The following is a 26,577-nucleotide window of genomic DNA, read 5'->3' on the forward strand; positions in this document are numbered from 1 at the left end:
CTTGGATTGTGGGCGGGCTATTGTGTGTGAAGAACTTTGTGTTACATGTTACTTGTATGAAAAGTGCTACACAAGTAAAGTTTGATTGATAGATGTCAGAAATAATATTTTGTCCCCGATTAAAAAAAAAAAGGCTTTAAATGCTCATAAACACCACTGAATCAGACTGTATCCTGTGCTCATACCAAGAAACTAAATGTTAAGATAAATCTAAAATTGCAAAACAATATTGTATGTTTATTGGAGTATGTGATTGTGTACTTCCATATTTTACTTGAAGCTTTAAGTGGCTCTGGCTATCTCACACTTGCAGAGAAAACACTTTCCTCTGGTATTTACATTCAGTAATGGAGGCCCTGACCTCTGAATACTGGCTCATATATTCAGCCCAGAATAAAAAAAAAGAAACATCTCACAAGAGGAATAAGGGAGATTCATATGTATCAAGATTTACCATGAAGCTCATGTTTTCCCCCCTTATTAAAGCCTTTACTATATATAAAAAATAATTGTTTAATTAAACACACAGATTAATATTCCTCTTTGTCTGTTGATGTTGAAGACTTTTATTTTTTTAATTTTTATTCCTCCCACTCTCTGTCTGTTGCACTGAAAATGAATCTTCCTGCCTTTTCCCCCTCTTCTCTTCCCATTATCCTCACGTCAGCATTAATGCATTTAAGTCAGGGCTGTGGAGGACATGCCTGTTATTTTTTTTCTCCATAGGTCAGTACATTTTGTCCCTCACAGACCACCAATTATTAGCCATCGCTGTGAGGGGTGAGGGTGTGCCTGCGTGCGCCGTGGCAGTTATTAAGAAGCCAGGATGGCTTCATAAACAAGTCTTGTACTAATAGAACTAAACACGATATGTTTTTGTTCCGGTGCAGGCTTGTTTTTGTTGTGACGGAAGAAGAGACGTCAGGTTGATTAGTAGCTTAGTATTCTACAAGCTTCACTGGTGTGAGATCGGACCAAAGTTTGGAAACTTTTGACCGTCCATACCATCAGCAAAAGCAGACATTTTGAAAGCACACTTACCCTGATTTTTTTAATCTATTTTTTTATATTCTTATGTCATCTTTTTTCCCTTGATGTAAACATTGTATAACTTCTACAGTTATAGGTATGGTATGTCTACAGACATATTTACATTACAGCGAGGCTCTTATTCTGTGCATTGTAGGGCTGTAGTAAAGACTAACTTAATCAAGTCAAAGTCAAGTACAAGACCAGGTCCATTTGAGTCCAAATCAGGTCCAAGTCCAAAGGCAGTATAGACAAAGTCATGAAACAGCAAATCGGGAAAAATCCCTTTCTAGTGCTTATATAGGTCATAAGCTGATCCCAAATAAGCAGCCAGAAACAGTTTGATAAGTAGTTGAGCGCAAGACTGCAAGACTGTAAGACTAGAGACGAGTCCAACAAGATCAAGATCAAAAAAATGGTCTTGAAACCAAACTCAAGAAGGAGACTGGACTTGAGTACTTCAGCCCTGGTTCATTGGTTGGCATAGTAGTTAATGCTCTGGAATTCCTGGTGGTACTGAATGTTAAGTTCAACTGTGATCAACAATATTTGGATGCATCCAGAAAGGACAGCGTAGCTCGGGTCAAAGTGCGAACTGTCAGCACCAGTGACGTGCAGTAAGGTTAATGGCTGGGGAGGCACTGACTCCATCAGAATCAGACTTACAAATATATGAACCAAACAGAGAAGATTATTTACCATTTGATCAGTAGCAGTTACAAACTGTGACGCACATTTAATAAAAAAAATTAAAAAAATTACCCTTACTTATAAATGAAGTCCATGCGCTGAGCCTGTTATTTCTTTGGAGAAGTCTTCCATGTCTTCTTTCAGTTTCCAAAATCTGTCATTAACTCTTCAGCTGAGGAGTTGCATAAGAATCTCTTGAGAAAAAGTTGCAAGATGTCCACACATTATAGACTAAAAAATATGTCATATATTTGAACTCAAACAGACCTGTAAATGTACTTCACTGCACCTTTAATGATTAATATAAGTCAAAATTTGCTAAATTTACTAACTTTGTGTTGTCTTGTAGGGCCGTTGACCTGTCACTGATGGGATCTCATCATCTTTTGTTGCCTCATCTTCCTTAAAGCCTCCATGGAGCTCATCCAGGCCACCCAGGTGCCCCAGGAAGCCCCTACAGCTACCTGGAGTAATAACTCCATTCCCCCGTACTCCCATTTCCTGCTCCTCTCCACTCCTTCTGAATCGCTCCTCGGCTCTACCTCCACCGACGGCTCTTTCCTCTTAAACAACACTTGCCAGAACTGCACCAAACCAGAACCTGGACCCCTCCCCGGCTTGGCTGGAATCTTCATCCCTCTCATCTACGGTATAGTGTGTGTTGTCGGCCTCATAGGGAACACGCTGGTCATCCACGTCATTGTGAACTACACCAAGAATGAGTCAGTCACCAACATATACATCCTGAACTTAGCTATTGCTGACGAGCTCTTCATGTTGGGGCTGCCCTTCCTGGCGGTGCAGAACGCTCTGCTCTCTTGGCCCTTCGGCTCTCTAATGTGCCGCGTGGTCATGACAGTGGACGCCATCAACCAGTTCACCAGCATCTTCTGCCTGACCGTGATGTCAGTGGACCGTTACCTGGCCGTGGTGCATCCCATCCGCTCCTTCTGGTGGCGGCGCCCCCGTGTGGCCAAAGCCATCAGTGCCACAGTTTGGGCGGGGTCCTTCGTGGTGGTACTGCCGGTGGTGGTGTTCGCCGACGTGCTGAAGGACGATGGGAACTGCAGCATTGTGTGGCCCGAGCCGGCAGAAGTGTGGAAAACGTCTTTCATCGTGTATACGTGCACCGTGGGCTTCTTCTGCCCCCTGCTGGTCATCTGCTTGTGCTACCTGCTGATCGTCATCAAGGTACAGCAACACCACATTCTGTATTCCTAGTTCTTTAAGGCTAAAAAACATAAAAAGATGGAATTCTTAATGTAACAATCATATTTACAGTGGCAAGAAAAAGTGTGTGAACCCTTCGAAGTTACTTCGTTTTCTGCATTAAGCTGTCAAAAATGTGATCTGATCTGCATCACAGTCCTAAGTATAATGTGATGTGTATAGAAGAAAAGGACAGAGAACATTTTTTTTTTAATACAGTCAAAAGTATCTTAGAAATGGAAAGAATAACCCATAGAATCAAATCAAGAAAAAGAATATTTGAAGCCATGGAATAAATGGATTCGATATGTTAATCACAATTAAAAAATATTACGGTATATAGCCCTGAAATTTCTGTTTTTTAAGATGCAGTGTACATCAGATGTATGTACATCATCATACAAGTCTACTTTTTTTCTTGACCTTACTTTTATTTTCTCTATTCATTTATCTGCTTATGTGCCTAATTTTTTATTGTGATTTTACAATTGTAAGTTACTCACTATAAAAAATATATAAACTTGCAGGAATGCTACAAGTATGAAGAACATGTTTTGTAAACAAATGCAAATTTCCTTTACATTAATCCAATACATTTTTTGCTATTGAGAAAAAAATCAGCAAATTCAAAATGTTTGTCACTGAATTTTTGTACACACATTGAGCCTACATTGTCAATTTTCAAACTAAATGTACCAAAGATGAAGATTTTAGTTTTTCAGTTTTGTGTAGCTCAGTCATCTTTAGCTCCTACCCGCTCTTAACAGAGCATGTCACACTATAGAGAGCTTGGTGACTGGATGGTTTCATGCTGAATTTCACCCTGGGAGTCATAGTTAGGCTACCTTTCCCCTGAAGTTTGTGTGTACACAGACCTGTACCTTGACCTTTAATTCAAAGAACCAGATATATTCTCTCAAAGTTGTTCATCTTTTGACTCCACCAGGAGGGTTTTAAAGTCCATTCAAGGCGTAGAAGTGCTCAAACAATGAGTCACGCAGCATTGACTAGGGGCGAAATAAATGGGACTTCGAAAACCAAGGATGGTCAAAATAACTCATACCACATCCAAACTATGTTGTAGGGCTGGGCGATATGGACCAAAAGTCATATCCGATATATTTAGGCTGAATTTCGATATACAATATATATCCTGATATTTTTATTGCAAAGTGAGAGCAAACGTTCAGTCAAAGTCAAAGCCAAATATGACATGTCACAAGTAGTTTTATTGAAACTGTTTATTTAAGTGAATATTAGTACTGTACAACAGGAGTACCTTTTAAAAAAAAAAAAAAAAAAATCAAAGCTCCATTTAAATAAAAGAAAATATCTTAAATCAAAATAGCCTATGAAATAAAATAGGCCAATCTTTTCCTGAAATAATTATATTTATATGCGAAAAGAATAATGAACATTACTAAAGAACTAAATATAACAAACCCTTGTAAGAAAGAAAAAAGAAAGAAAAAAAAATGAACTATATCGATATATGCGATACAGTCTAATTCCATACCACATTTAAAAATATGTTGATATATTTTTTATATTGATATATTGCTCAGCCCTACTATGTTACATTATTTTTTTTTAGTCAAAGATATTCTTGCAAAAAATACAGTTCTTATTGATTCACAAAGAAATCCCTGCAAATAAAGCTGCAGTGCAGAGAAGCCCTTTAAAGGTAGCTTTCATCACAAACTGCTCACAGTGGTACAGACTAATATCCTTTATAATTGAATTCTTCTCTGTTGATATCACTGATGATGTTGAAGGGTACTTGTACTGAAGCAATATTTGCACAGCAATAATGGAGAAGCACAGTGTGCCAGAGTTAATAACGTTAAGATCTTTTGGAAAAATGGAAAGAACACATCCACGGCAATATATGACGCAATACACAAATTGCTTTCCTCTTATTGCTTTCAGAAATATATGCTTTCATATTTTCCAGCATAGATTCTGCAAAATCATTGAGGCACTCAATAATAATGTATCAATGTATGTATGGTTATATGTTTTGAATTGTATACTATTTTACTGGTTCATCATTTTTTCTGTACCTCATGTCGTAAGTGGTCATATTAAAAAAATAAAATGTGAATCGGCCCTTTAAAAAAAAGTAGAAAAGGATGCTATGATACTTAAACGTAAATAAGGTAATAATAAAAAATAATAGATCATAATAATTTAACAGTAATAGTTCTAATAAAAATCCACGGACATAACCCATACAAACTACTTCTTATGTACAAAGTTGTACAGAGTTACATTCACCTGTAATACCTGTATTGGGCAGTGGTGGAATATAACTAAGTACATTTACTAAAGTACTGTACTTAAGTACAATTTTGAGGTACTTGTACTTTACTTGAGTATTTCCATTTAATGTAACTTTATACTTCTACTCCACTACATTTAGAGGAAAATATTGTACTTTTTACTGCACTACATTTAGCTGCCAGCTTTAGTTACTTTTCAGGTCGAGATTTAACATAAAAACATCATAAGTGGTTAAATCACAGAGAGTATATTAAGTAGTTATAATGGGTGGACAGTAAAATGCGGCTTACATACATGCATAAAAAAATACAATAATAATATATTTGGAATATACACTAGCGCTCAAAAGTTTGGGTTCACCCAGAAAATGTCTGTGTTGTTTTCCATGAAAACAAACTGTTTTATTCATGAAATGAGTTACAGAATGAATCGAAAGTATAGTAAAGACATTGACAAGGGTATAAATAATAATTTTAACCTGTACAAATCTCCATCTTTACCTAGATACTGAACCAGCCTGAGGAAGGATCATTTTATTGCTTCTCAAATCAGCACAAAACAGTTTCAGCTGTGCTAACATAATGCTCAGGTGTTTTAATGATCAATGAGCCTTTCAACACTATAAATGTGGATTAACACAATGTGCCACTGGAACACAGGAGTGATGGTTGCTGACAATATATAATAGATATTTCATAAGATAACCAGCTTTAACAGTAATTTACCACATTATCCATGTCGAGACTGTATGTCTGTTATTTTAATTTGAAAAAATTGAGCTTTTCTTTCAAAAACAAGGACATTTTTAAGTGACCCCAAACTTTTGAATGGTAGTGTACAAAACAATCTGAGTGGGTCCATTCTGCATAATGAGTACTAATACTTTAAGTACATTATGATGCTGATACTTTTGTACTTTTACTTCAGTAAATTTGAATGCATGACATTTACTTGTAGTGGAGTAATCCCAAAATGCCAAGAGACAAATCGTGAAAATGTTTTTTGATTAAGGTGAGCTGACCCTTTTGCTCATAAATGTTTTAATTCTTTTCTCTTTTAAAGGTGCGCAGTGTTGGAAAACGGGCCCAGGCCACCTCTTCTAGACGCAGGAAGTCGGAACGTAAAATCACCAGGATGGTGGTGGTGGTGGTGGCAGTGTTTGTGCTCTGCTGGCTGCCGTTCTACGCTCTGAATATCGTCAACCTCCTGGTGATCCTGCCCGGGGACTTCAGGGGGCTCTACTTTTTTGTCGTCGTGCTGTCGTATGCAAACAGCTGTGCCAACCCCATACTGTATGGATTTCTGTCCGACAACTTCAAGAGAGGCTTCAGGAAGGCCCTGTGTGGAAATTCACGCAGGGTCAGGAACAACGACAGGGCCGGCACCGAGGCACAACGGCCAACAGAGGAGTGGGGTGGCTTCGTGGTGCAAGCGCAAAAAAGTGAAGGAGTGGTCAATACGCAGAGGGACGACTGCGGCGAAAAAGAAGAAGAAGAGGAAATCAACGGAACAGGAGGGGCCATACAGATGACTGAAATATGCAAAACGTCGCAAAATGGAAACGACGGTAGAGTAACGGAGAGTTCAAGGACACAGAGAGGTAAACCTGAGCTGGAGCACTCAGATCAGAGTATCAGAGATGAAGAACTGGCTGAGAAAAGCTCTGATCCTGCTGAGGTAGCGTCATCTGTGGTCAGTAAAATAAGAAACAGCAGGTCTCAACCTGAAGAATGCCAGGATAATTACTCAGTGCTTGAAATCAGCTATCTGTAACAGCTGAATGGATTTGGTAAATGGCATTTAAAGAATGAAAAACCTGTAAATATTACAAACAGTTATAGATTACAGTATTAGATCATGTGGACTGTTTTAAAATGTGAAAATCTTTGAAGTTGTGGTCCAATCCTTTTTTTTTCTGACTGGAATTTGCCAATCTCAATTTCTGCCATGGTGCGAGAATGTAAAAATAATCAGCAGGCAGGATGTGAACTATTTCACACCAAACCTGAAAGGTAGGAAGAACAAATTTAAATACGTTCAACACTGGCTACAGGTGTTGTGAAGTACTTTGAGCAGGTATTGTTACAAGTCTATGAACATGAAAAATCGCTTGGATGGTCAAGATCATTATTCCCATTTTATCCGTTTTTTCTGACTTTTTTCTCACTGTTCTTGAGCATAGAACTGTTTTGCCAACTGGTGTCCCTTAAAAAAGTGACAAAAGCCCAGCTGTTACACCAAGAAGGTCATCAACTGATGTAACCTTGTATATTTGGGTGGTGAGGGCTTCACTCGCTTAAACTGTGTATTCTACTACATCAAAGACCATATTTTTCTATCTCTATTTATTTATTGCTGTCATGTTTCTTTGTTTTGTTTTTAATCTGGAACATATTATTCTGAACTGGCTAATGCACTGTATGAATCATATCCCAGTGGGAGGTGTTTACTTTCTAATTTGACTAAAACAGCACCAAAAAGATAAATTGTCGTGTTTTCAAAAACATATTTCACAGTCTGTTATTTTGTGATTTTGTTGAGCTTTCGTCAATACTGTGCGTGTTGAGCATACATAAGCAGTGCTGGACACAGATGCATCAAGTCTTTTCTCCCTTGGTGAACACATAAAACTGCCAGTGACCTTCTAAATACAAGAATTTCAAGAATAAGCAAGTTTAAAGTCTATTTTCTGTGTGAGTGGAACTCAAGGCGAGATGTGGTTTTGGATCAAAAATCTGCACACCCTGTGTAGAAGATAGATAATTGATCTTTTAACATTATGAAGGAAACATGTTGATATTTCCTTACTCATAAGATAGACAAGATGTGTACCTGAAGCACAGGAAACCACTTTTAACTTTTGCCAACAATCATTTTTAGCAAAGATGTTGTTTTTTTTATAATTCTCTGCCTTATGGTCATAGGTTCAATGTAAAGAAGACTGATTGGTTATGATGGTTGAAATAGAAGGGGTGCGTGTTGTAGTATATTGTTATCTATATGTTATGTCTTACGTAAGCTTCAGATTTAAGTAAAATCCCAGAATGTGCCACATAATTGCCATTTTTTCCGTTTGTTTTCTATGATCGCAGTGTTTGCATTAAGATATTGTATTGTTGAGCTCTGGTACACAAGCCAAGTGTAATGTGGTGAGAGTTGGCTGAATAAATGTTTACAGATGTTACTCCCTTCATCCATTAGATATACCAGCTTTTTAGAGTCGTGAGGGGGCGGGAGCAAATCCCAGAAGACATTGGGGCGAGATGCACACATAGATGGAAAATTATTGACATTTTTTGCTCCTAGGGGCAATTTAGAGTTACAAGTTAACCTAACCTGAAAATCTTGTGCAAGTCATTGGGAGAAAACCCATGCAGGCAAGGGTGCAACATGAAAAACTTCATACATAACATTTTGCTGTGAGGCGACAGTGCTAACCACCTGACAGATGGTATTGATATGTAAATATTTTTGTCGTTGGTGTTGTATGCAATTGTGTCACTTGAACTACTGTACATAATGTGTACATGTAATGTGTCAAACATGTTGTGCCTCAACTATACTGTTCACCAAGAAAGACTTAAAACCAATTAAAAAATCCTCCACTTTATTCCAAAATGCTTCTTTCACAAAAGAAAATGGGAAATCTAACTGATGTCTGGTCAGTTAAAACGTTTTAGTGGCAGGTTGCTGTGTCAGTTTATTCTACACAGGGTTGATATTGAAATGAAAGACCAAGGCTGCCCTCTAGAGGTAAACATACTGGAAGGGAAACACATTTAAGCATTTAGAAGAAAGAAATGATGCACAGCAAAAAAAGAAGGCAAACACCAGCACTCAAAAGTTTGGCGTCACCCAGAAAATGTCTGTTGTTTTCCATGAAAACAAACTGTTTCATTCATGAAATGAGTTACAAAATGAATCGAAAATATAGTAAAGACATTGACAAGGGTATAAATAATAGTTTTAACCTTTTACAAATCTCCAACGTTACCTCTAGATACTCAACCAGCCTGAGGAAGGATCATTTTATTGCTTCTCAAATCAGCACAAAACAGTTTTCAGCTGTGCTAACATAATGCTCAGGTGTTTTAATGATCAATGAGCCTTTCAACACTATAAACGTGGATTAACACAATGTGCCACTGGAACACAGGAGTGATGGTTGCTGACAATATGTAATAGATATTTCATAAGAAAATCAGCCGTTTACAGCTTTAATAGTAATTTACCACATTAACAAAATCTAGACTTTATGCCTGATCAATTTAATGATTTAATTTTTTTTTTTTCAAATGAGCTTTCAAAAATAAGGACATTTCTAAGTGAACCCAAACTTATGAGTAGTGTCACTTTGTAGTTTTAACCTCCTGTCAAGGTTCTTTTCATTGAGTATTAACATTACAGATTTTGAAAATGCCTTTATGTGTCTTTAAAGGAAACACTCAGTGAGCATACACAGGTTTTACAGATTCAGTTTTACTTCCATCCATGAATTAATTCATCCATCAGCCCATCCTTACTCAGGGACAACATCTCCTATCCACTTGAGGTAGGGCGGGTTGCCCTGGTCAATAGGCAGGCTGATGACCTCGGCCACCTCGTATGGATGGTTAGAGCTGGAGAGGACAATGAGCATGAGTCAGCTGAGTGCACGGACAGGTGCATGCTACATATAAACAGCGGTAATTAAAGGCATATTCTCTGAGTGCATGAGTCAAGGCAGATAATGGAGCAACACAGTGTTCCTGTGAGAGTTCGGTAAGAGCGAGGCGCTTTCTGTGTTTAGTTTTAAAAATGAACTTACCGGACATATTCAGCAAGTGCAGGCACCTTGGAACTTCTAGTTTTAATCATCTAAACAGGAGAGAGATGCTGGGTCAGCTCCACAGACTTCACCAATTCATGAGATTAGGATTTTATCACGTCAATTAATTCTAATATTAACAAACAACCAATTCTGAGTCTAGGATTCCCCAAATTGCTTGACATATCTGGAGGTTATGAGAAAGTCTGTAAGTGTTTTTCTGCTCATTCACACATAAACATCTTATAATCTCGATTCTTGAAAAAAAGTCATAAATATCATGTAGTCTGGCTGATCCTGAAATTCATCTCCACCTAGGACACTAAAGATGTGACAAAATAAGTGTACAAGGCTTCATCTATCTATACCTTTCTTACATTAAAACAATGTATATTGCCAAATGCAAATAACCCGCCTTGACATCATTGACTGAAGTCTAGCAAGAAATGTCAAAAAGTTAAATTACCACTATATAAAGCAAAAGAGATGCCTAACTCTCAACGGACAACCAATCTTGTTTTCAGTGTTTGGTTTACATGCCTTGGCCATTTTCATAATCTATCATAATCCAAGAAGCTCAATAATTTATCGTTTTCCTATGAGTTCAGTTCACTGGAAGTTAATAGACTCAACCTTCAGACTTATACTTATTCTTTGAATATTTTGTATTCCTTTTCTTTATTTCTACGCAATATACACAATCTATGCAATTTCTTGAATTGCATGTAAATGACATACAGTGCTTAACGAATGTATTAGACCACCTGTCATAAAAACAAGAAAACATAAATATTTTAGAAATCTCCCAAAGCTTGTTTAAAACAAAAATGTTGTTGTTATTTATTTGGCAAATAACAAACTGAATTCACCTTTTTATAGCCAGATTTGAGCCGGGTCACTGGGCTTCAACATTCAACCACTAAAACTATTTTTTTGGTTCAGGAATGCAAGAAAATAACTGTAATTTGACATCTTAATCAAGAAATAAAAACGTGCTTTACTATTTTTGTAAACAAGTATATTTGAAAATTCATGGATAACATTAATGATTATATTTTAGCATTAAAAATGAAAGAGCTTCTACACACTGGTGTATTAACCATTAAAGAAACATGAAAAATTATTTTGCTAATTTTCCTCATGCTGTTAATTTAGGACAGCTGTGGCACAGACCGCTGGTCTAATACATTTGTTAAGCACTGTATATGTAAATTAATTTTACAGTCAATTCCAACCAGATTTTTAATTCAAAGTATTCTAAAAAAAAAAGTAACAATGAATTACTGCTAAGTATCAATATCAATAAGCAGTATTTTATTAAAAATGGTCTTTATTATAAAACCCCAACCAAACCCTGTCTAAGTGTTAGTGCTAGTAGTAGCAGTATTACTATCTGCAGCAGTTAGTACTATAATAGTAAACACGTTTTAGAAGTAACATAGGCAGCAGTGATGGTTACAGGTGCAGCTGTAGCAGTAGAAGCAGTTATAACCATTTACCTCATGAATTAAGGTGCATTTACAGTAATTATTCCACAGCCCAAAATATAACAACACTCACCAGCAACACTTCATTGTCTTCTTCAATCTTCCCCTGCCATTCATATCTGAAGGAAGAAGACACAATCAGGGATTTGTCATCAAACACATCCTAGTGAAGCACTCCTATTTATCTTTTCATAAAGTAGTAATTTATTTCAATTGTTGCCTGAGAACTTACACAGATGTGATTGCTGGGACGATGTTAACGCAAGCAGCGAGCTTCCTTTCTACAATACCCCTGAAAATAATGAATCATCCACAAATGAATACACATGAAAAAACAGCCAAGACCACTCAATGGTAGAAATGAAGTTTATCCTGCAGCAAAAACAATTTCCAATAAAGCAGGAAATGTCAGAGACAGTAACAGAGGGAAGGCGATAAAGAATAGAATAGAATACATGACTTTTTACTGTATCCTTTATACAGCTCAGCCTTTATTTACTATATAAGAAAACTGTGGAATTCCCTACCCAAGGCTAGAAGAGATCTATGAACTTGAAACTGAACAGCAATTAAAACATTTATTCAGCAGTCTTTTATTATTATACTCTGTTTGTATAATGTACACTACTGCTCAAAAGTGTGGGGTCACTTGGAAATGTCCTTATCAGAATTAAAATAACTTAAATTAAATCAGACAATTGATTAGACATTAGAGATTATACATTGTTAATGTGGTAAATGACTATTAAACTGGAAACGGATGATTTTCTTATGAAATATCTATTATATGTTGTCAGCAACCATCACTCCTGTGTTCCAGTGGCACATTGTGTTAATCCACGTTTATAGTGTTGAAAGGCTCATTGATCATTAAAACACCTGAGCATTATGTCAGCACAGCTGAAAACTGTTTTGTGCTGATTTGAGAAGCAATAAAAGGATCCTTCCTCAGGCTTGTTGAGTCTCTACAGATAAAGTTGGAGATGTGTACAGGTTAAAAATATTATTTCTACTCTTGTCAATGTCTTTACTTTATTTTCAACTCATTTTGTAACTCATTTCATGAATAAAACAGTAAACCACACAGACATTTTCTGGGTGACCCCAAACGTTTAAACTAGTGTATGTGCATTGTTTAATTTCTATCTTTCACATATTCTATTGTTTTTGTCATACCTGTTCTTCCTATTTGCTGCCTCTGTTGTGTGTTTAACTTGCCTGCACATTCATTCTTTTGTTTATTTACTTAATTTTTAAAATACGTTCGGCTACACCCCCCCTTATTATGTAAAACATACTTAGGATATTATTGATTGTATCACCTGGCCAAGTCTTTGGCAACTGTGTCATTAGGACAAGTGACGAAGGCGGCAGAGTGTGTGCCTGACGTGTACGTTTCAGAAGCCATGGAGAACGCCCTCAGTCCAACAGTCCTCAGCAGCTGGAACATAAACGCACTCAGGAGCAATGTCTGGAGGGGAGAACAGGACAGGATGATGCTATACATTTATACTTTAGAGCAAGGCATGGAGTTCAACAAACATGAAGAAAACCATTTCATGTGGTGCGAATAGAGACATCTGCATGCAGCGTGGAGCATCAGAACACACACTCACCACAACCAAAGCTTTCAAGGATCCACCTTGCAGTTTCTCTGCACTGGGCAATCCAATGCGCATCGCCTGAGCAGGTCAAAGGCATAACAGTTACTTGCAGAGTTGGGTTGGATTACTTTGTCAGTTACTGAATACAAGTTACATAACCATTTAAAAAAAAAGAAGTAATATTGGATTACAAAAATGTCATATATTATGCTCGTTTTGGTTACTTCAGAATCAAACATTTAAATACTGTACCTTATAGTTGAAAAAAAAAAGACACAGCCACAAACTTTTTGTATTTAAACATCTCAAAACATTTTCAATTGAAATAAAAAGGATTGTTTTCATATTCAGCATTTACAATTTATCAGACTACCAAACAGTCCTGGCACACAGCACAGGTGTACTGTGTGTATTCTACAACATGTGGGACGTTTTTGATGCATTGCATGAGGAGCACTTACTCCAAATGTCCATCTTCTATTAAAACTGGTACATTTTAAAAACACCATATTCTAAAGACATGGCCCCTAATCAAAAAATTTTCTTTACAATGTTGCTATAATTGCAGTTTCTTTAAACTTATCCGGGGCCGATTGAAACTAGTTTTAAGTAATATGGTTAAGTTACACTGATTACATGCAGTCTATGACTACCCAACTCTGGCTACGAGCCACTCGACATAACAACAGTCATTGCTGCCATGTTAAACATGTGACAGCTGCTAATATGCACTCAAAGCTGGAGTATTTTGTACTTTAACTTTGTCCAAATGAGCCTCCGTTAGGACTACACTGCTATTATTGTACACAGTGCTGTACTGTAGCTCCAATAGTAAAGTATACATGCAGCCAGGCTTCATCTGTCATTCACTGTACAGTTTTTCATGATAAATACGTGCTGTACAAATCAGACAGCGATTCGCACACAAGGATAAAGCAAATATGACAGACAGACTTTTCTACCAACCTCTGAACAGTTTTTTTTATTGGTGATTTGATGAATTGCAGACGAGTTAGTTAGTTAACGTTAGTTAGCTAGAAACTTAGCATGTGCGAGCGCCATAATTAACGTCAGTTCTTAGTGCGGAGCAAAGGCATGATAGGGCAACACTGCAATACGAGTTGACTGAAACAGTTAGATAGTTTGGTTAATATGAGCAGTAAAATGTAGAAAATGTTTTAGGTTGGGTTTTCCTAACTTACCTACTGACTGGCTCCACTTGACGAGCAACACCTTCTACCGTAAAGCGAGACGGCTGTATGTTTGTGAAACTGTCGTAAAAACAGCATTGGTAAACCAGCCGTTATTATATATTTGCCCAAGACTTTACATGGATGTTAATAATAAATGAATAAATAAATAATTTGTAAATATATGTATGTATATATATATATATATATATATATATATATATATATGTACATATATATATATATATATATACATATATATATAAACATATACATACAATAAAACGAATACAATACATTCGTCTTTCAGTAGCTGTCTATTCAAATATGATCACCCTGTTAAAATAATCGCCTAAAAAACAATTTTTTTCAAGTTTTGTAGGAAACACAAAAAAATTCACCAAAAGTGTCACATATGACATTTATTGATCATTCCACTCAAAAAGGATGTAACAAAGGATGGCTATTGGCATAGTAATAACACTGTGTGTAAATTATGTAACTTCAGAGAAATAAAGAGGCAATTTTTTGAACATGGCTTTGTGACTTAAGAAAGATATGGTAACACTTTATTTTGAAGGTGTCTACATAAGAGTCACACAAGCCTGTCAGAAACATGACATGTCAAGTGTCATGAGCATTAATGTTACTTCAAAGTGTCATTAATGTTCATGACACATCCCATGTCATTTTTATGACACGCTCATGTCACTCTTATGTAGACACCTTCAAAATAAAGTGTTACCAATATTAGTGTCAACAATAAAACACTGATATACTAAACTGATAACTAAACAATCTCCCTCTAGCTCTTCATTGCTGGGTTCTTGTTTTGTTATTGAGCATCACTTCTTGTTGTTAAAGAAGTGATGATCTAAAAGGGGTAAAATCACATGATCTGATCAACTGAGGATGTAGGTGATTTTACTATAGGTGGCCGGTGTCATGAGGAGATGATTTAGGCAAAAAAAAAACAATTTTGACAAAAAATGACTTAGGCGATTATTTTAACAGTGTGGCGATATGGAAAAGCATTCACCAACTCATCACAGTCGTTACACATTCCCCATTGTTATAGATTTGGTGAATTGATAAATATTTCAAAAAGCGTTTTCGTATTTGCCTACCGAAATGAACAGACATTTTCTATTTGTCATTGTTGTTCTTTAGTAAAACATATATATTTCGATGTTTTGGATGATATTTGTCTAAGATGATTGTCAAGGGAAAACATTTATTGCCTTCATCCAAATACTTTTGTTAACTTTTACTTTTTCATTAATCAACTAGAGGGCGGCAAAGTGCTGGGCAAATCACACAAAATTATAATTAATTGCCATTATGTAGTACACTTATAGAGGGACCTCCACTAGTGAAGTGAGGTGGGTGTGGGTTCGATTCCCAGCAAATGCAATTATTGTTTTTGTGAGTAGAAACATTTACATTATACACCAGATGTGACTTTAAATGCAATATTTTTTTTTTGTTAAAACCCAGACTTTTAGTCATGTTTGCACATTTACACACCTCACACCTTGATAAATTATAATTTATTGTCACCTCCTTACTTGTGCAATGACAGTTGTTGTTTTTTGAGGCTATATGTATATTTATATACCTTCTATTTCTCTCTATTCTTGGTTGGATTAACTGTAGCCAAATTTCCAGTAGTCAGATTCTGATTGTGATATCTTATGAAGGAAATGGTTGATAATACATTCAAAACACTCAGAGCAGCCTGAAACAAATGCCAAGAATTTTGTGAACACAGGCTATCTATTGCACTGCATTTGATTTTTCACTGTGGCAACCAATGCTTTATAGTTAGAGTTAAACACGCAGTGGCGGGGATGACCATAAGATGGCAGCTTTTGTTCAGAAGACAAGACAAGAATATGCTTTATGATCAGCTCTGCTAGTTATAACACACACATACACAATAAATCAGTTCCTGTCAACAGGGTACCAGCAATGATGGTGATTGTCTGTGGGCACCCAAATTATGCTAGCCCTGTGTGTGTGTGTGTGTGTGCGTGTGTGCGTGCGTGCGTGCGTGTGTGTGCGCGCGCACAAGACAGAAAGCCACTCTGTTTGATAACATCCAACACCTCCCTCGCACTCTCCTCTCTTCGCCCTCATCCTTGATTAAAGAATGAGACAAGCATGTCACACATACTAATATGTACACACACACACACACACACACACACACACACACACACACACTCAGAGGATGTGACTCGTGCACTCAGAACAAGATAGATTGAGCTGTAGCTGATCTGAGAGCTCTACCACGAATGCATGGACACACATAAAGACGCAGCGAGACGTATTAGTGGAGCTTGTCAAGCTTTTGCAAGAGCAATGAGGAGCGATGGAAGGAGGAGGGATAGGTTGGTGGTGAGGGTGGGGGTTGAGGGGGGGGCTTGTTCCCATGGAAACTGTGCAGTCAGCACATCTGTACGTGTTATGCGCTGTCCTCTCTCATTGGCATCCCGCGGCCTCTCCCAACCACAGCTGGACATGACAGCATGTGCTCACATGTACAAGACGCACAAACTCACGCAAATACGCACAACTGCTGCCCTGACCCCGTTGCCTTGGTGACCATAGAGCCCTCAACCCATGGGATGTTATCTCAGCGCATGAAAAAATGCATATGTGTGTGTTTGCGTGTGTGTGACAGAGACCAGACATCCACACAAGTTGCTGCTGGCACTGGGCAACTGTCTTGCCCTTTCTGTTTCATCACCAGATTTTATCCTCCTTTTTTTCTTTTTTTTCTTCGTCTTTTTTTTCCTCCCTCTCTCTCTCTCTCTCTCTCTCTCTCTTCCCCCTGTCTTTTTCTTTCTCTCCCTGTGTCTCTCGCCCCCTCTCCCTCCAAGCATGAGGAGAATCAATATGTTTTCAATTTGCAGCAGAGCCTTCCTCCTCTGCATCCTAATCAGGCTCCACTGGCCCTTTAACTTCCAGAGAGAGAGAGAGAGAGAGAGAGAGAGAGAGAGAGAGAGAGAGAGAGAGAGAGAAACAAGAAGTGGGTAAAGGCAGACCCCAACCAAAGGACATTTCTAATATACAGCTAAGATGTCCAAATCAGGATCAATGGAGCGTGTGCTAAAGAAAATGTCTATGCTGTTTCGCTGCGTGGTGTATGATGCCTGTAGAGAGCAGATGTCCTGACGTCACATTCGGGTTATCCACTGTTCCAATAATTTCTCTAACTCATTGCAATCTCTTACTGAGAAGTTTATTTCATCATTATTTCTGAAAAAGTGAATTGGAGTTTGTGATCACTTTCCAAAAATAAATAAGCATCTATTACAGCACCATCAAAATTATCCTATAATGTTTTACCAGCATGGCAGTTTGCAAATTCTATATCATTATAGCAGTTTCTCCTTTATCCAGGATACATTTTTTCTGATGCACCTTGGTGGGTGCATTACAGCTGAACACCCCCCCGATGTGACGCTCTGTCTTATATATATTCTGTCTTTATTGGCTCCTGTTGTTATTAGCTGCTGTAATGACTAGAATCCTCTACAGGGATCAGTCATTATTGTCTTATCCTCTTGTGCTTGTAAGGCAAATAAAGTCATCCAGATTCATTAAGATATATTATGTCTGAATTGCTTTTAATGATTCTGTAATCTGGTTCTTTTATCACACGTGTGGGGAAAGTGTTTTTTTGCATTTACCCTCCGCAGGGAGGTCAAAGGTCAACGTCAGCTACAGATCAGTGATCCTGGGGCTCAAGGACACTTAAACAGGGCTGGTACTTAAACTCACGGGATGTGAACCAACTCACTATTAATTTAGCTGGTGTATTGCTCAACAGAGAGCATTCATTCATGTCATAGCTGCCATCGTGGAAGAAAAAACAATAAAAATGTTCATAATGAAAAGCTCATTTGAATCAGCAGTGAACTCACTGGTGTGTCGAACAAAATGTTTGGATGTGAGCATTCTTGCTCCAAGAAAATTCTCCACAGCTTTTTAATTAGAATGCCTGTTAGATTATGAGGTATAATCTGTGTCACATTGATATGGGTGGCACTAGCTCATAATGATGGTCCAACAATGAATGAATGAACTAAACTTTAGGAGTCTTTTTACTTCCGGAGACGTCTCACTGACAGTGCTGCTTGCACTATAAATACACTGTAGATAAACTGATGCAGAATAATGACAAACAGGTGACAGAATATAAGGTAGGCTCTGTGTAGGCTGGTGTTCTTGGATGAGTGTGTCAGCTTAGTATCATCCACACTGTGGATACCAGCCAACATGCACCACGGAAAGATAGAATCTTCCACAGGAAGTCATAATACAGAAGTGAAAAATTAGAAAAGAGAGAAAGAGAGAGTGGGAGAAAATGGAAAAAGCAGAGGGTAAAAAAAAAGAAATCTTGATTGAGCTCTTGTCTTTCTCTCCCTCTGCTCTCCTCTGCCCCCATTAACACTGACTTCTGAGGAGGGAGGGCCGCCTTGGGACCTCCCTTGTTCACCCAGGAGACGGGAGTAGAGAGAAGTTCACCTCTGTAACAGCAGGGTCTGGGAGACAATACCTTGGAGGACTGAAAATCCACAGCAATTAGCCTGTCTCTCATCGTACTCATTCCTGCACTTATCTGCTTATTTAAATTGTGCCCATGGCTTAAAGAAGGAGACATACATGTTAGCTCTTTGACCTACAGGCTTGACCTTGAATCATTTATATGTATATAAAGATGGACGGCTTGACAGTTCCCCATTAGCGAAGCCAAAACATCACAGTTTCCCCGTGCTGGGTGGCCGCAACATAGATCATAAACCCCGCCCCCTCCATGGTATTGAATGGGTTCAATGCATTCTCATCCCAGCTTGTCAGATACCGACAAGGACCTCTTTTGTGACGAGCACCCTTCTGCGTCAGGACGTCAGAACATGTTAAGGACATCATGTCACTTTCCACTTGTTACATGAACAGTGGCTTTTCAAAATAAACTTCTGTGTTCACAGGAAATAACTGTAGGCAATAAAACCACTTGACTAAGGTTAGGGTACAAGAACAGGGCGGGCTTAAAAGCAACTACTTCTGCACTTTCCTACCAGACGCAGTTATGCAGATTGACTCCAAATAACAACATTAACTCTTGGTTTCACAAGGGACACAAACACAGGTCTCCTGGGTCAAAGTCCGGAGAGTGAGACTGGGTTTATGGGACATAGTCCAAACTAAAAACCCAACAGGACATGTTAAATAAGTTATTCCCAAGGATAGTTTCTGACCTTTAAGAAGTTCCTATCATTTTTCTGATAAGTTTGGTTTGAATTTGTCATTCTATTCTGTAAAATAGGGGCGTAACGTCGTGATTGACAGCTCGCACCGTGCTGTGAATTGGTTGGCTCCACAGTTTGTCACTGCTTGTTCCAAATGACGCCACCAGTGTAAGATGACTGCAGCCATGTCCAAGATATTTTGGCTTCACTTTCATGCAGTGGGAGTCCATTCTTTATACAGTCTATGGCTTGAATATGAGGCTTTTTATTTGCACTGGTATTTTCATCATCGGTACAAATGTTGATTACACAATATTTGGACTGTATCTGTAGTTGTCAGGACAGGTTTCATAAAATCTTGACTGTGTATGATTTTTTTTTTTTACTGCAAGGTAAGTCAAGTCAAAGCTTCATTATCTGTACAGTATAAAGCATCCTCTACCCTTGTGAAATGTTGCAATTATGTTGCTGTTTTGCTTGTGTCAACTAAACTGTGTCATACTATTTTCTACATGCACGTTTTGGACATGCTATCTTTCGCAACTCATTAAGGTTCCTGCCTATCCTGCTTCAGTGTGATCTTCTTTTTCTGTATGAATGTACCAAAAAAGATATGATAAGAAAAAAACACAGTTAGGTTGCTAAAAAGTTTGGTTTCATGCATAAGAAAAATCACAAGCAGGACAGCACTCCAATTAAATAGTTAATTCATGCATGAGCGATTCAGGCATGAATAAACAAGTATGCAGTTTGCACACTGGAAAAGGGGCGTCTACTCATGATTTTGCTTTTGAGGATTCAGAATCCTTCCACAAATACTGGGGTTGAGTGTGTTGATGTATTATTTATTTCATGCAAATTAATCATGAAAGGAGGTCAGGAGGCCATCCTTTACTTAAGATAAGAAAACACTGAAGATATGGCTAGAATAAGAATATAAAAAATATATTTTTCTACACTATATTGATACCTGTACCACTACAGATAGTTGTGTGTGTGTTATTTGGGTGAAATTATGCTTTAAAGAGCTTTGCCTGTTCTCTAATAATCCGATACATTTTGAATAAATGATCAAAGCTGTAGCATAGCATTTTATGCTCTTTAACAAGGGCCATATTTCTCATACTCTCATTTTTGTGAGTACAGTGAGCATGTTGCTGTTTACCCCTCTGGTAACAGCTTTTGATAACAGCTAAAATTTATTCTGACGAGGTCAGCTAATGTGAAAACCAAATTGGAATAAACTAGACTTGCAGCATGTAAAGTATAGGATTGCAAAATAATGAGTGTTTCAGTTTTGTGCGACGCAGGAATGTAGCAGATTCACCACAAACTCTGACCCATTTTAATTCAGCATACAGGCTGCCTGTTGTCTCAGTGATGGTCTAATTTGTTGAGGGTAATTATAGTAATGTCTGAAAATGAACGTGGAAATGATTTATTTAAATGATTCCACTTTAAATGTTTCCACTGTAAATTAGAAGGAATCAGAGAAGTGGAAAAGCACCATCAAATCAAAATTTCACTTCATGCCTTTTCCTCTAAAAGTCAATAATTCTTGAGATGAATTAGCAGCAGAAAGAACAGCTGGACAGACAGATGTGGCTGCATCCATTCTGAAAGGCTTTTCCGTGTCTGTTTTGTCCTGTTTGCTTCAACCATAGAAGGAAAAATCTAGGGGGAAAAGCGTGGACTTCATTTTTCTCCCACTAAAGACAATGAGTAACCAGTTTGTTCTGTGTAGAGGACTGCCACGATGTGAATGCAGCATGAAGTGCTCTTAAAAATGTATTGAAAGCGATACACTTTCCTTTCTTTGCTCCTCTCTTATCTGCTCTCTTCGTCTCTCCACATTGCTAATTCACCAACCCACCACCTCTTTCTGTCTGGCTGTGACTTTGCTGGTGGCGCTGGAGCAAAGCAGAGGAGGAACTTTCGAAGTAGGCCAGGTTGCAGCAGGTAACGCAGAGTCATTCATGCAGACTGGAAGCTCGCGATGAGAGAAAGAGGAACAGGACACCCTGGCTCACCCTCAGGCAACAAGGGGTAGAGAGAGGAGAGGGAGGAAGAGGGAAGAAAAAGGGGAAGGTAAAGAGAGGATAGAATAAGTACTTGAGTGTGACAGGTTAAAAAGGAAAAATAAATTGAGAAATACAGCCAAAAAAAGATAGGAGGTTAAAAATATAGGACCATTATAGACTCTTATTTGTCTGTAAGTTCTGCTGGTGTGTCACCATAGATTCACATGAAATATAAAACACTTGAAAAGTAAAACACCCATTCTTACATAAACGCCAACAAAGCAGCAGACATAAACACCATGGTTAAAGTAATTTTCCCTTCCATTATTTTTAACCACTTGTCTGAACTCTGGAGCTGATCTGACACATAAAGATGGACAACCATTCACTCCTACAGGCAATTTAGAGTGAATTTATTAGATTTAGATTGATTTAACCTAAGCTGCATGTCTTTGGACTGTGGGAGGAAGTCGAACCCATGCCGACACTGGGAGAACATACAAACTTCACACAGAAGAGCTGCAAGCCGGATTCAAACCAGCCACCCTCCTGCTGTGAGGCGAGAGTGCTAACCACTACACCACCGGCGCATTAGGTCATGGCAGCAAAATAAATGCCCACAAAGAATTTAAAGAAAGTTCAAGGTTGGTGAACTTTGACATTTTAATTTGTAGCTCTTTGAATTACAACCTACCAAAGCTACTAGAAGGCGGTTCAGGCCCTACTCGCCCACTCTTGTGGAAATGATACCAGCTAATAAAAACAATTAAAATGTGTGATAATGCTCCAAATGAGTGGTTGCAGGCCATTAAAAACCAAAACAATGGGCTGAAAGATGCTAAAACGCTCCGCAGAGCTGAGAGAATCTGCAGCGTTAGATGATCTTTTTTTTTTGTGGGTTGGTCACGACTTGCCCCCTTTGATCTTAACATGGTAATTTGACCATTTTTTGATATGCAGTACTGTACAAAAGTCTTAGGCAGGTGTGAAAAAAATGCCTCCAAGAATTGATGCTGGTTTGAAGGCAAAGGGTAGTCATAGCATATATTGATTTGATTTAGATATTTCTTCTGTTCACTCACTTTGAAGTTTGTTAATTGATAAAAATAAACCTGCCTAAAACCTTTGCACAGTACTTTACAAATATTGACTAATGCAGTTTGAAACTAAGACATGTTACTTTTCATCATGGTGGGGATACAATGACTCATGATTGTGTAGACTAATAACTTGGTTTTATTTCTATTTGGGAAACTAGCGAGCTGTTTATAGTGAGCTAGTGAATGCTAGTATGTAGCTCGAAAACTTGCCACCTTAAAGAGACATTTTTTTCCACAACACTGGATGGAAGTTATCCACTGTCTGAACAGTCACTACATCATACTAGGATTTACATTTCCAAAAGTTACAAACCATTAAAGGCAACTCGAATTTCAAAACTTGTGAAAAATGTAGCCTATGTGACACTGAAACACTATAAGCTATAAATAAAACTGGATGCTGAGTTGTGAACAATGAGCAGCAACTTTTTTGAAGAACAACATAAAACTATGTTGCTATAGAGCTCTCTGTTCCAATTCAGATACTTACTGCTGCATTGAATATGTTGCCTGGCAATCAAGAGCTAAAAGACCTACAGTAATATGAAAACGATGAAAACACCAAAACAACAAACTGCAAGTGTGTCAACAGCATATAGCTTGTGAGAATGAGCACATAAGATGCAGCAACAACAATGCAGCAACAACGCTGTGCTGGTCATGATTAAGGGATTTTCTGTGCCTCTCCTCTCGTCTCTGGCCATCAGTAACCAGAGTGCAGCAGGGACTTGAGGCTGTGGCTGGATGAGAGGAGAGGAGGAGGAGTAGAGTAGAATGTTAAACATGTCCTCTAGACCCCAGAGGAGGAGGAGGGAGGGCAGCCAACATGGCAGACTGTTCTCTCTCTTCTTCTCTACGGCTCTCTTTCTATCCATCTTGATCTTTTTCTCTCACTTTCTTCCTCCCACTCTATCCGCAGCTTCCTCTCTTCTTTGGAGATCTCTTGTATCTTTCATTTGAAAACGGTTCATATTCATCATTCTGTGTGTCTTTTCCACAATCCTCAGACTTAGTTTTGTCACTGTAATTCACTCAGTGTATGAAATGTTATTAGGCAAAAGGATTTGCGTCACTGAATGAGGTAATTTAAAAGAAGTTAAACGTGTTCTTTCAGAATGATTGATAGTGCAATATGATAATACTTTGCTGTTCTTTTTTTATTTTTAGAGCACTTAAACACTCTCGGTTAACAAATCCCACCATTTCTTTCACACTTATTGAACAGAAACCTGACAGACAAGATTATCCAACAGTTGAGGATATGCTGTGTAATGGCACTAAAAAAATAAAAAGGAAGTAAAATTACACTTTTAACAAGTACGCACACAAAAAAACATGTTAGGATCAGTTATCGTTGCTCTGTTAAAAAGTTAACAAAATCTGAAGCCCGCTTCTTAACACGTTATAACTCTTGTGCTCACTCCTTACAAAAGAACTGGATTAAGTATGGGTAGGGCTCTGTTCATTCCTATGAAAGCTGCTCAGTGGTGCTTGAAGCCAAGAAATTGTTTTTCTGTGTATAAAGTTACCGGGATCTTGCAAATCTATGGGCTCAGAGAGGTCTAGCACTTTAACCCCGCCTCCCAACTGCTCCGTCACATGTTTTTTCCCATGAACTGAGGGAAGAAAATAACTCTGGATTCAGCTATTAGGAAATTTTGCAACTTTTGATACATCATGATTGAGTAAGTGTTCATACTGGGAAGTTAAAGAACCCCAAAACAAAAGTTTACATTTTCATAATTTACAGCTTTCTCATTCCAAATGCTAGTCTAAGATAAAAAGTCTTCATGTGAGAGACCTGGGAGCTGTAATCACACGATTTGGCCACTATGTCATATTAGCTTCGAGGCTCAGCACCACAGTAAATTCCTGGAGACTTTTCATTGCTGTGAAGTTGCCAGGCAAACAGCAAGAATCTAGGAAGTCATTGTACCTGGCCAAGAAAAAGTCAAAACTCCCCATTTTTATACAGATTAAATAAACAAGATATCTCATGTAAATGAGTACGCTTTAGATGTTGTTTTGGACAGAACCAGGCATACTGTTTCCCCCTGATTCCACTCTTTATGCTATGATAAGGTAACTATCTCTTGACTGCAGGTTTAGATTTAGAGTAAAGACATGAGTAGTATCAATCTTCTCATAACTCTCTCAGCAAGAAAGCAAATTAGTGCATGATCCAAAATATCATATTTTGTCAAACCTATGTTCCTTTCACAAACCATGATAGCAGCCCCTATGTAAGTGTTCTCAAGGGGTGTAACATTCATTTCCAACAAAATAATCTGATGCAGGAGTGAATTTGTATTACTAGAACATATAGGTAACATGGGGAAACTCACCACCAAAAACATGCAGCTATATCTACCAGCAAAAGCAAAGAATGCATCTTGCAGCTGCATGCACTGACAGAAGCATGTATGGACATGTGCGTTGACCAAGACCAATGTCGTTGACCTTGTCACCAAGGCCAATCGGTGACAAGACAGAGCATCCCTCATTACATTAGTGCAGCAGATAACCAAAACAATCGTTCAGTTTGTGATAAAAGCCTGAAATTTGGTACACATATAGCCAAAGGCATACCGAAAAGATTTGGATATGGAGGCATCATGAATTTTCAACATGGCGCCCATGGCAGCCATTTTTCAAAATGGCCACCAGCAATGCCTGTTTTCTTATGAGTGACAGACATAATGTGATATTTTAGACATATTTACCATATATTGTACTTGGTAAATGTCTATAGGATAATTGAAAAGTATCATTTCATATTCAAGATGGCCGCCATTTCCCAAGATGGCAGCCATCACTTGTATGACGGTCTGATATGTATGATGGGGGAGGTCTCCGACTGGGACAGAAGAGTGATCTGCTTCCATGCCTGGAACAAGTTCACAGTGCATACTCAGAAAGTCCAAAGGTTACCTGTACCATTGTAGATGGGGCAGCCATCATCCAGATGCTGAAACCAAGTTCAGTAAAAACCTTCAATGACTATGCCCATGGGATCTTCATTCCATATCTGACCAGAAAACTTGAAAGTGTGTCCAGGCTTGATCTGGTGTGGGACCTCTACTTGTCTGATTCTCTGAAAGCTGCTACAAGAGCAAAGCATGGAACTGGGATTCAGAGACATGTGGTAGGTGATGTAGCCATTCCCAGGAACTGGCCAAACTTTCTGAGTTGACAGCAATAAGACAGAATTGTTTGCCTTTCTCTCAAAAGCTCTGCTCACATCGTTACTGCAGGAGGACAGACAGCTTGTTATCACTAGTGACATAGAAGTCCTTAGCAAGCCACCACTCCCAGATAGGTCTTCGATTGCTCCTTGTACACATGAGGAAGCCGATAGTCGCATGTTATTACATGTAGCCCATGCAGCAAGAAATGGCCATCATAAGATCATGAGTCAAACAGTTGATACTGATGTTGTGGTGCTAGCTGTGGCAGTGGCTCAGACTCTACAACCAGAAGACGAGCTTTGGTTGGCTTTCAGAACTGGAAAGAGTTTCCGATACTTAGCAGCCCATGAAATTGCAGCAGGGCTAGGACCTGAGAAAGCACGTGCGCTACCACTGTTCCATGCAGTGACCGGTTGCGACACTGTGTCAAGCTTTGTTGGCCATGGGAAAAAGACAGCGTGGGCTGTATGGACTGTGTTTCCTGAACTTACGCATGCCCTGTTGAAACTGTCTTCAGCCCCAACTGAGATACCACAAGAGGTAATGGCCACAATTGAGAGGTTTGTTATCCAACTCTATGACCGAACCAGCACATGCACAGAAATAGATACGGCAAGAAGGAAGTTATTCGCCAAGAGGCACAATGTAGAATCAATCCCTCCGACCAAGGCTGCCCTGGAAGAGCATGTCAAGAGAGCAGTATACCAA

The 26,577-nt window shown here is 38.4% G+C and overlaps 2 protein-coding genes across 4 annotated transcripts; one reads left to right on the forward strand and one right to left on the reverse strand.

The window, feature by feature from the left end:
• Positions 1-1,828: 1,828 nt before the first annotated feature.
• si:zfos-169g10.2 (somatostatin receptor type 5) lies at positions 1,829-7,719 on the forward strand. The gene is made up of 2 exons (XM_059332593.1): positions 1,829-2,910; positions 6,274-7,719. Exons 1-2 carry the CDS (start codon positions 2,134-2,136, stop codon positions 6,982-6,984), a joined length of 1,488 nt encoding a protein of 495 aa, XP_059188576.1. The 5' UTR covers positions 1,829-2,133; the 3' UTR covers positions 6,985-7,719.
• A 1,082-nt stretch (positions 7,720-8,801) lies between these two features.
• LOC131971261 (protein CutA homolog) lies at positions 8,802-14,392 on the reverse strand. 3 transcript variants are annotated; one of them, XM_059332616.1, is made up of 7 exons: positions 14,312-14,392; positions 13,122-13,187; positions 12,828-12,976; positions 11,738-11,797; positions 11,579-11,624; positions 10,019-10,068; positions 8,802-9,830 (listed from the first exon to the last, which is right to left on the reverse strand). In XM_059332616.1, the coding sequence occupies exons 2-7, from the start codon at positions 13,182-13,184 to the stop codon at positions 9,731-9,733; spliced, it is 468 nt and encodes a 155-aa protein (XP_059188599.1). In that variant the 5' UTR covers positions 13,185-13,187; positions 14,312-14,392; the 3' UTR covers positions 8,802-9,730. The 3 variants fall into 3 exon arrangements, with proteins under 3 accessions (XP_059188599.1, XP_059188608.1, XP_059188589.1); XM_059332625.1 differs by lacking the exon at positions 14,312-14,392 and adding an exon at positions 13,571-13,585; XM_059332606.1 differs by lacking the exon at positions 14,312-14,392 and adding an exon at positions 13,362-13,380.
• Between the last annotated feature and the right edge of the window lie 12,185 nt (positions 14,393-26,577).

The sequence above is a fragment of the Centropristis striata genome, chromosome 1 (genome assembly GCF_030273125.1).
Source record: "Centropristis striata isolate RG_2023a ecotype Rhode Island chromosome 1, C.striata_1.0, whole genome shotgun sequence".
NCBI classification, from domain to species: domain Eukaryota; kingdom Metazoa; phylum Chordata; class Actinopteri; order Perciformes; family Serranidae; genus Centropristis; species Centropristis striata.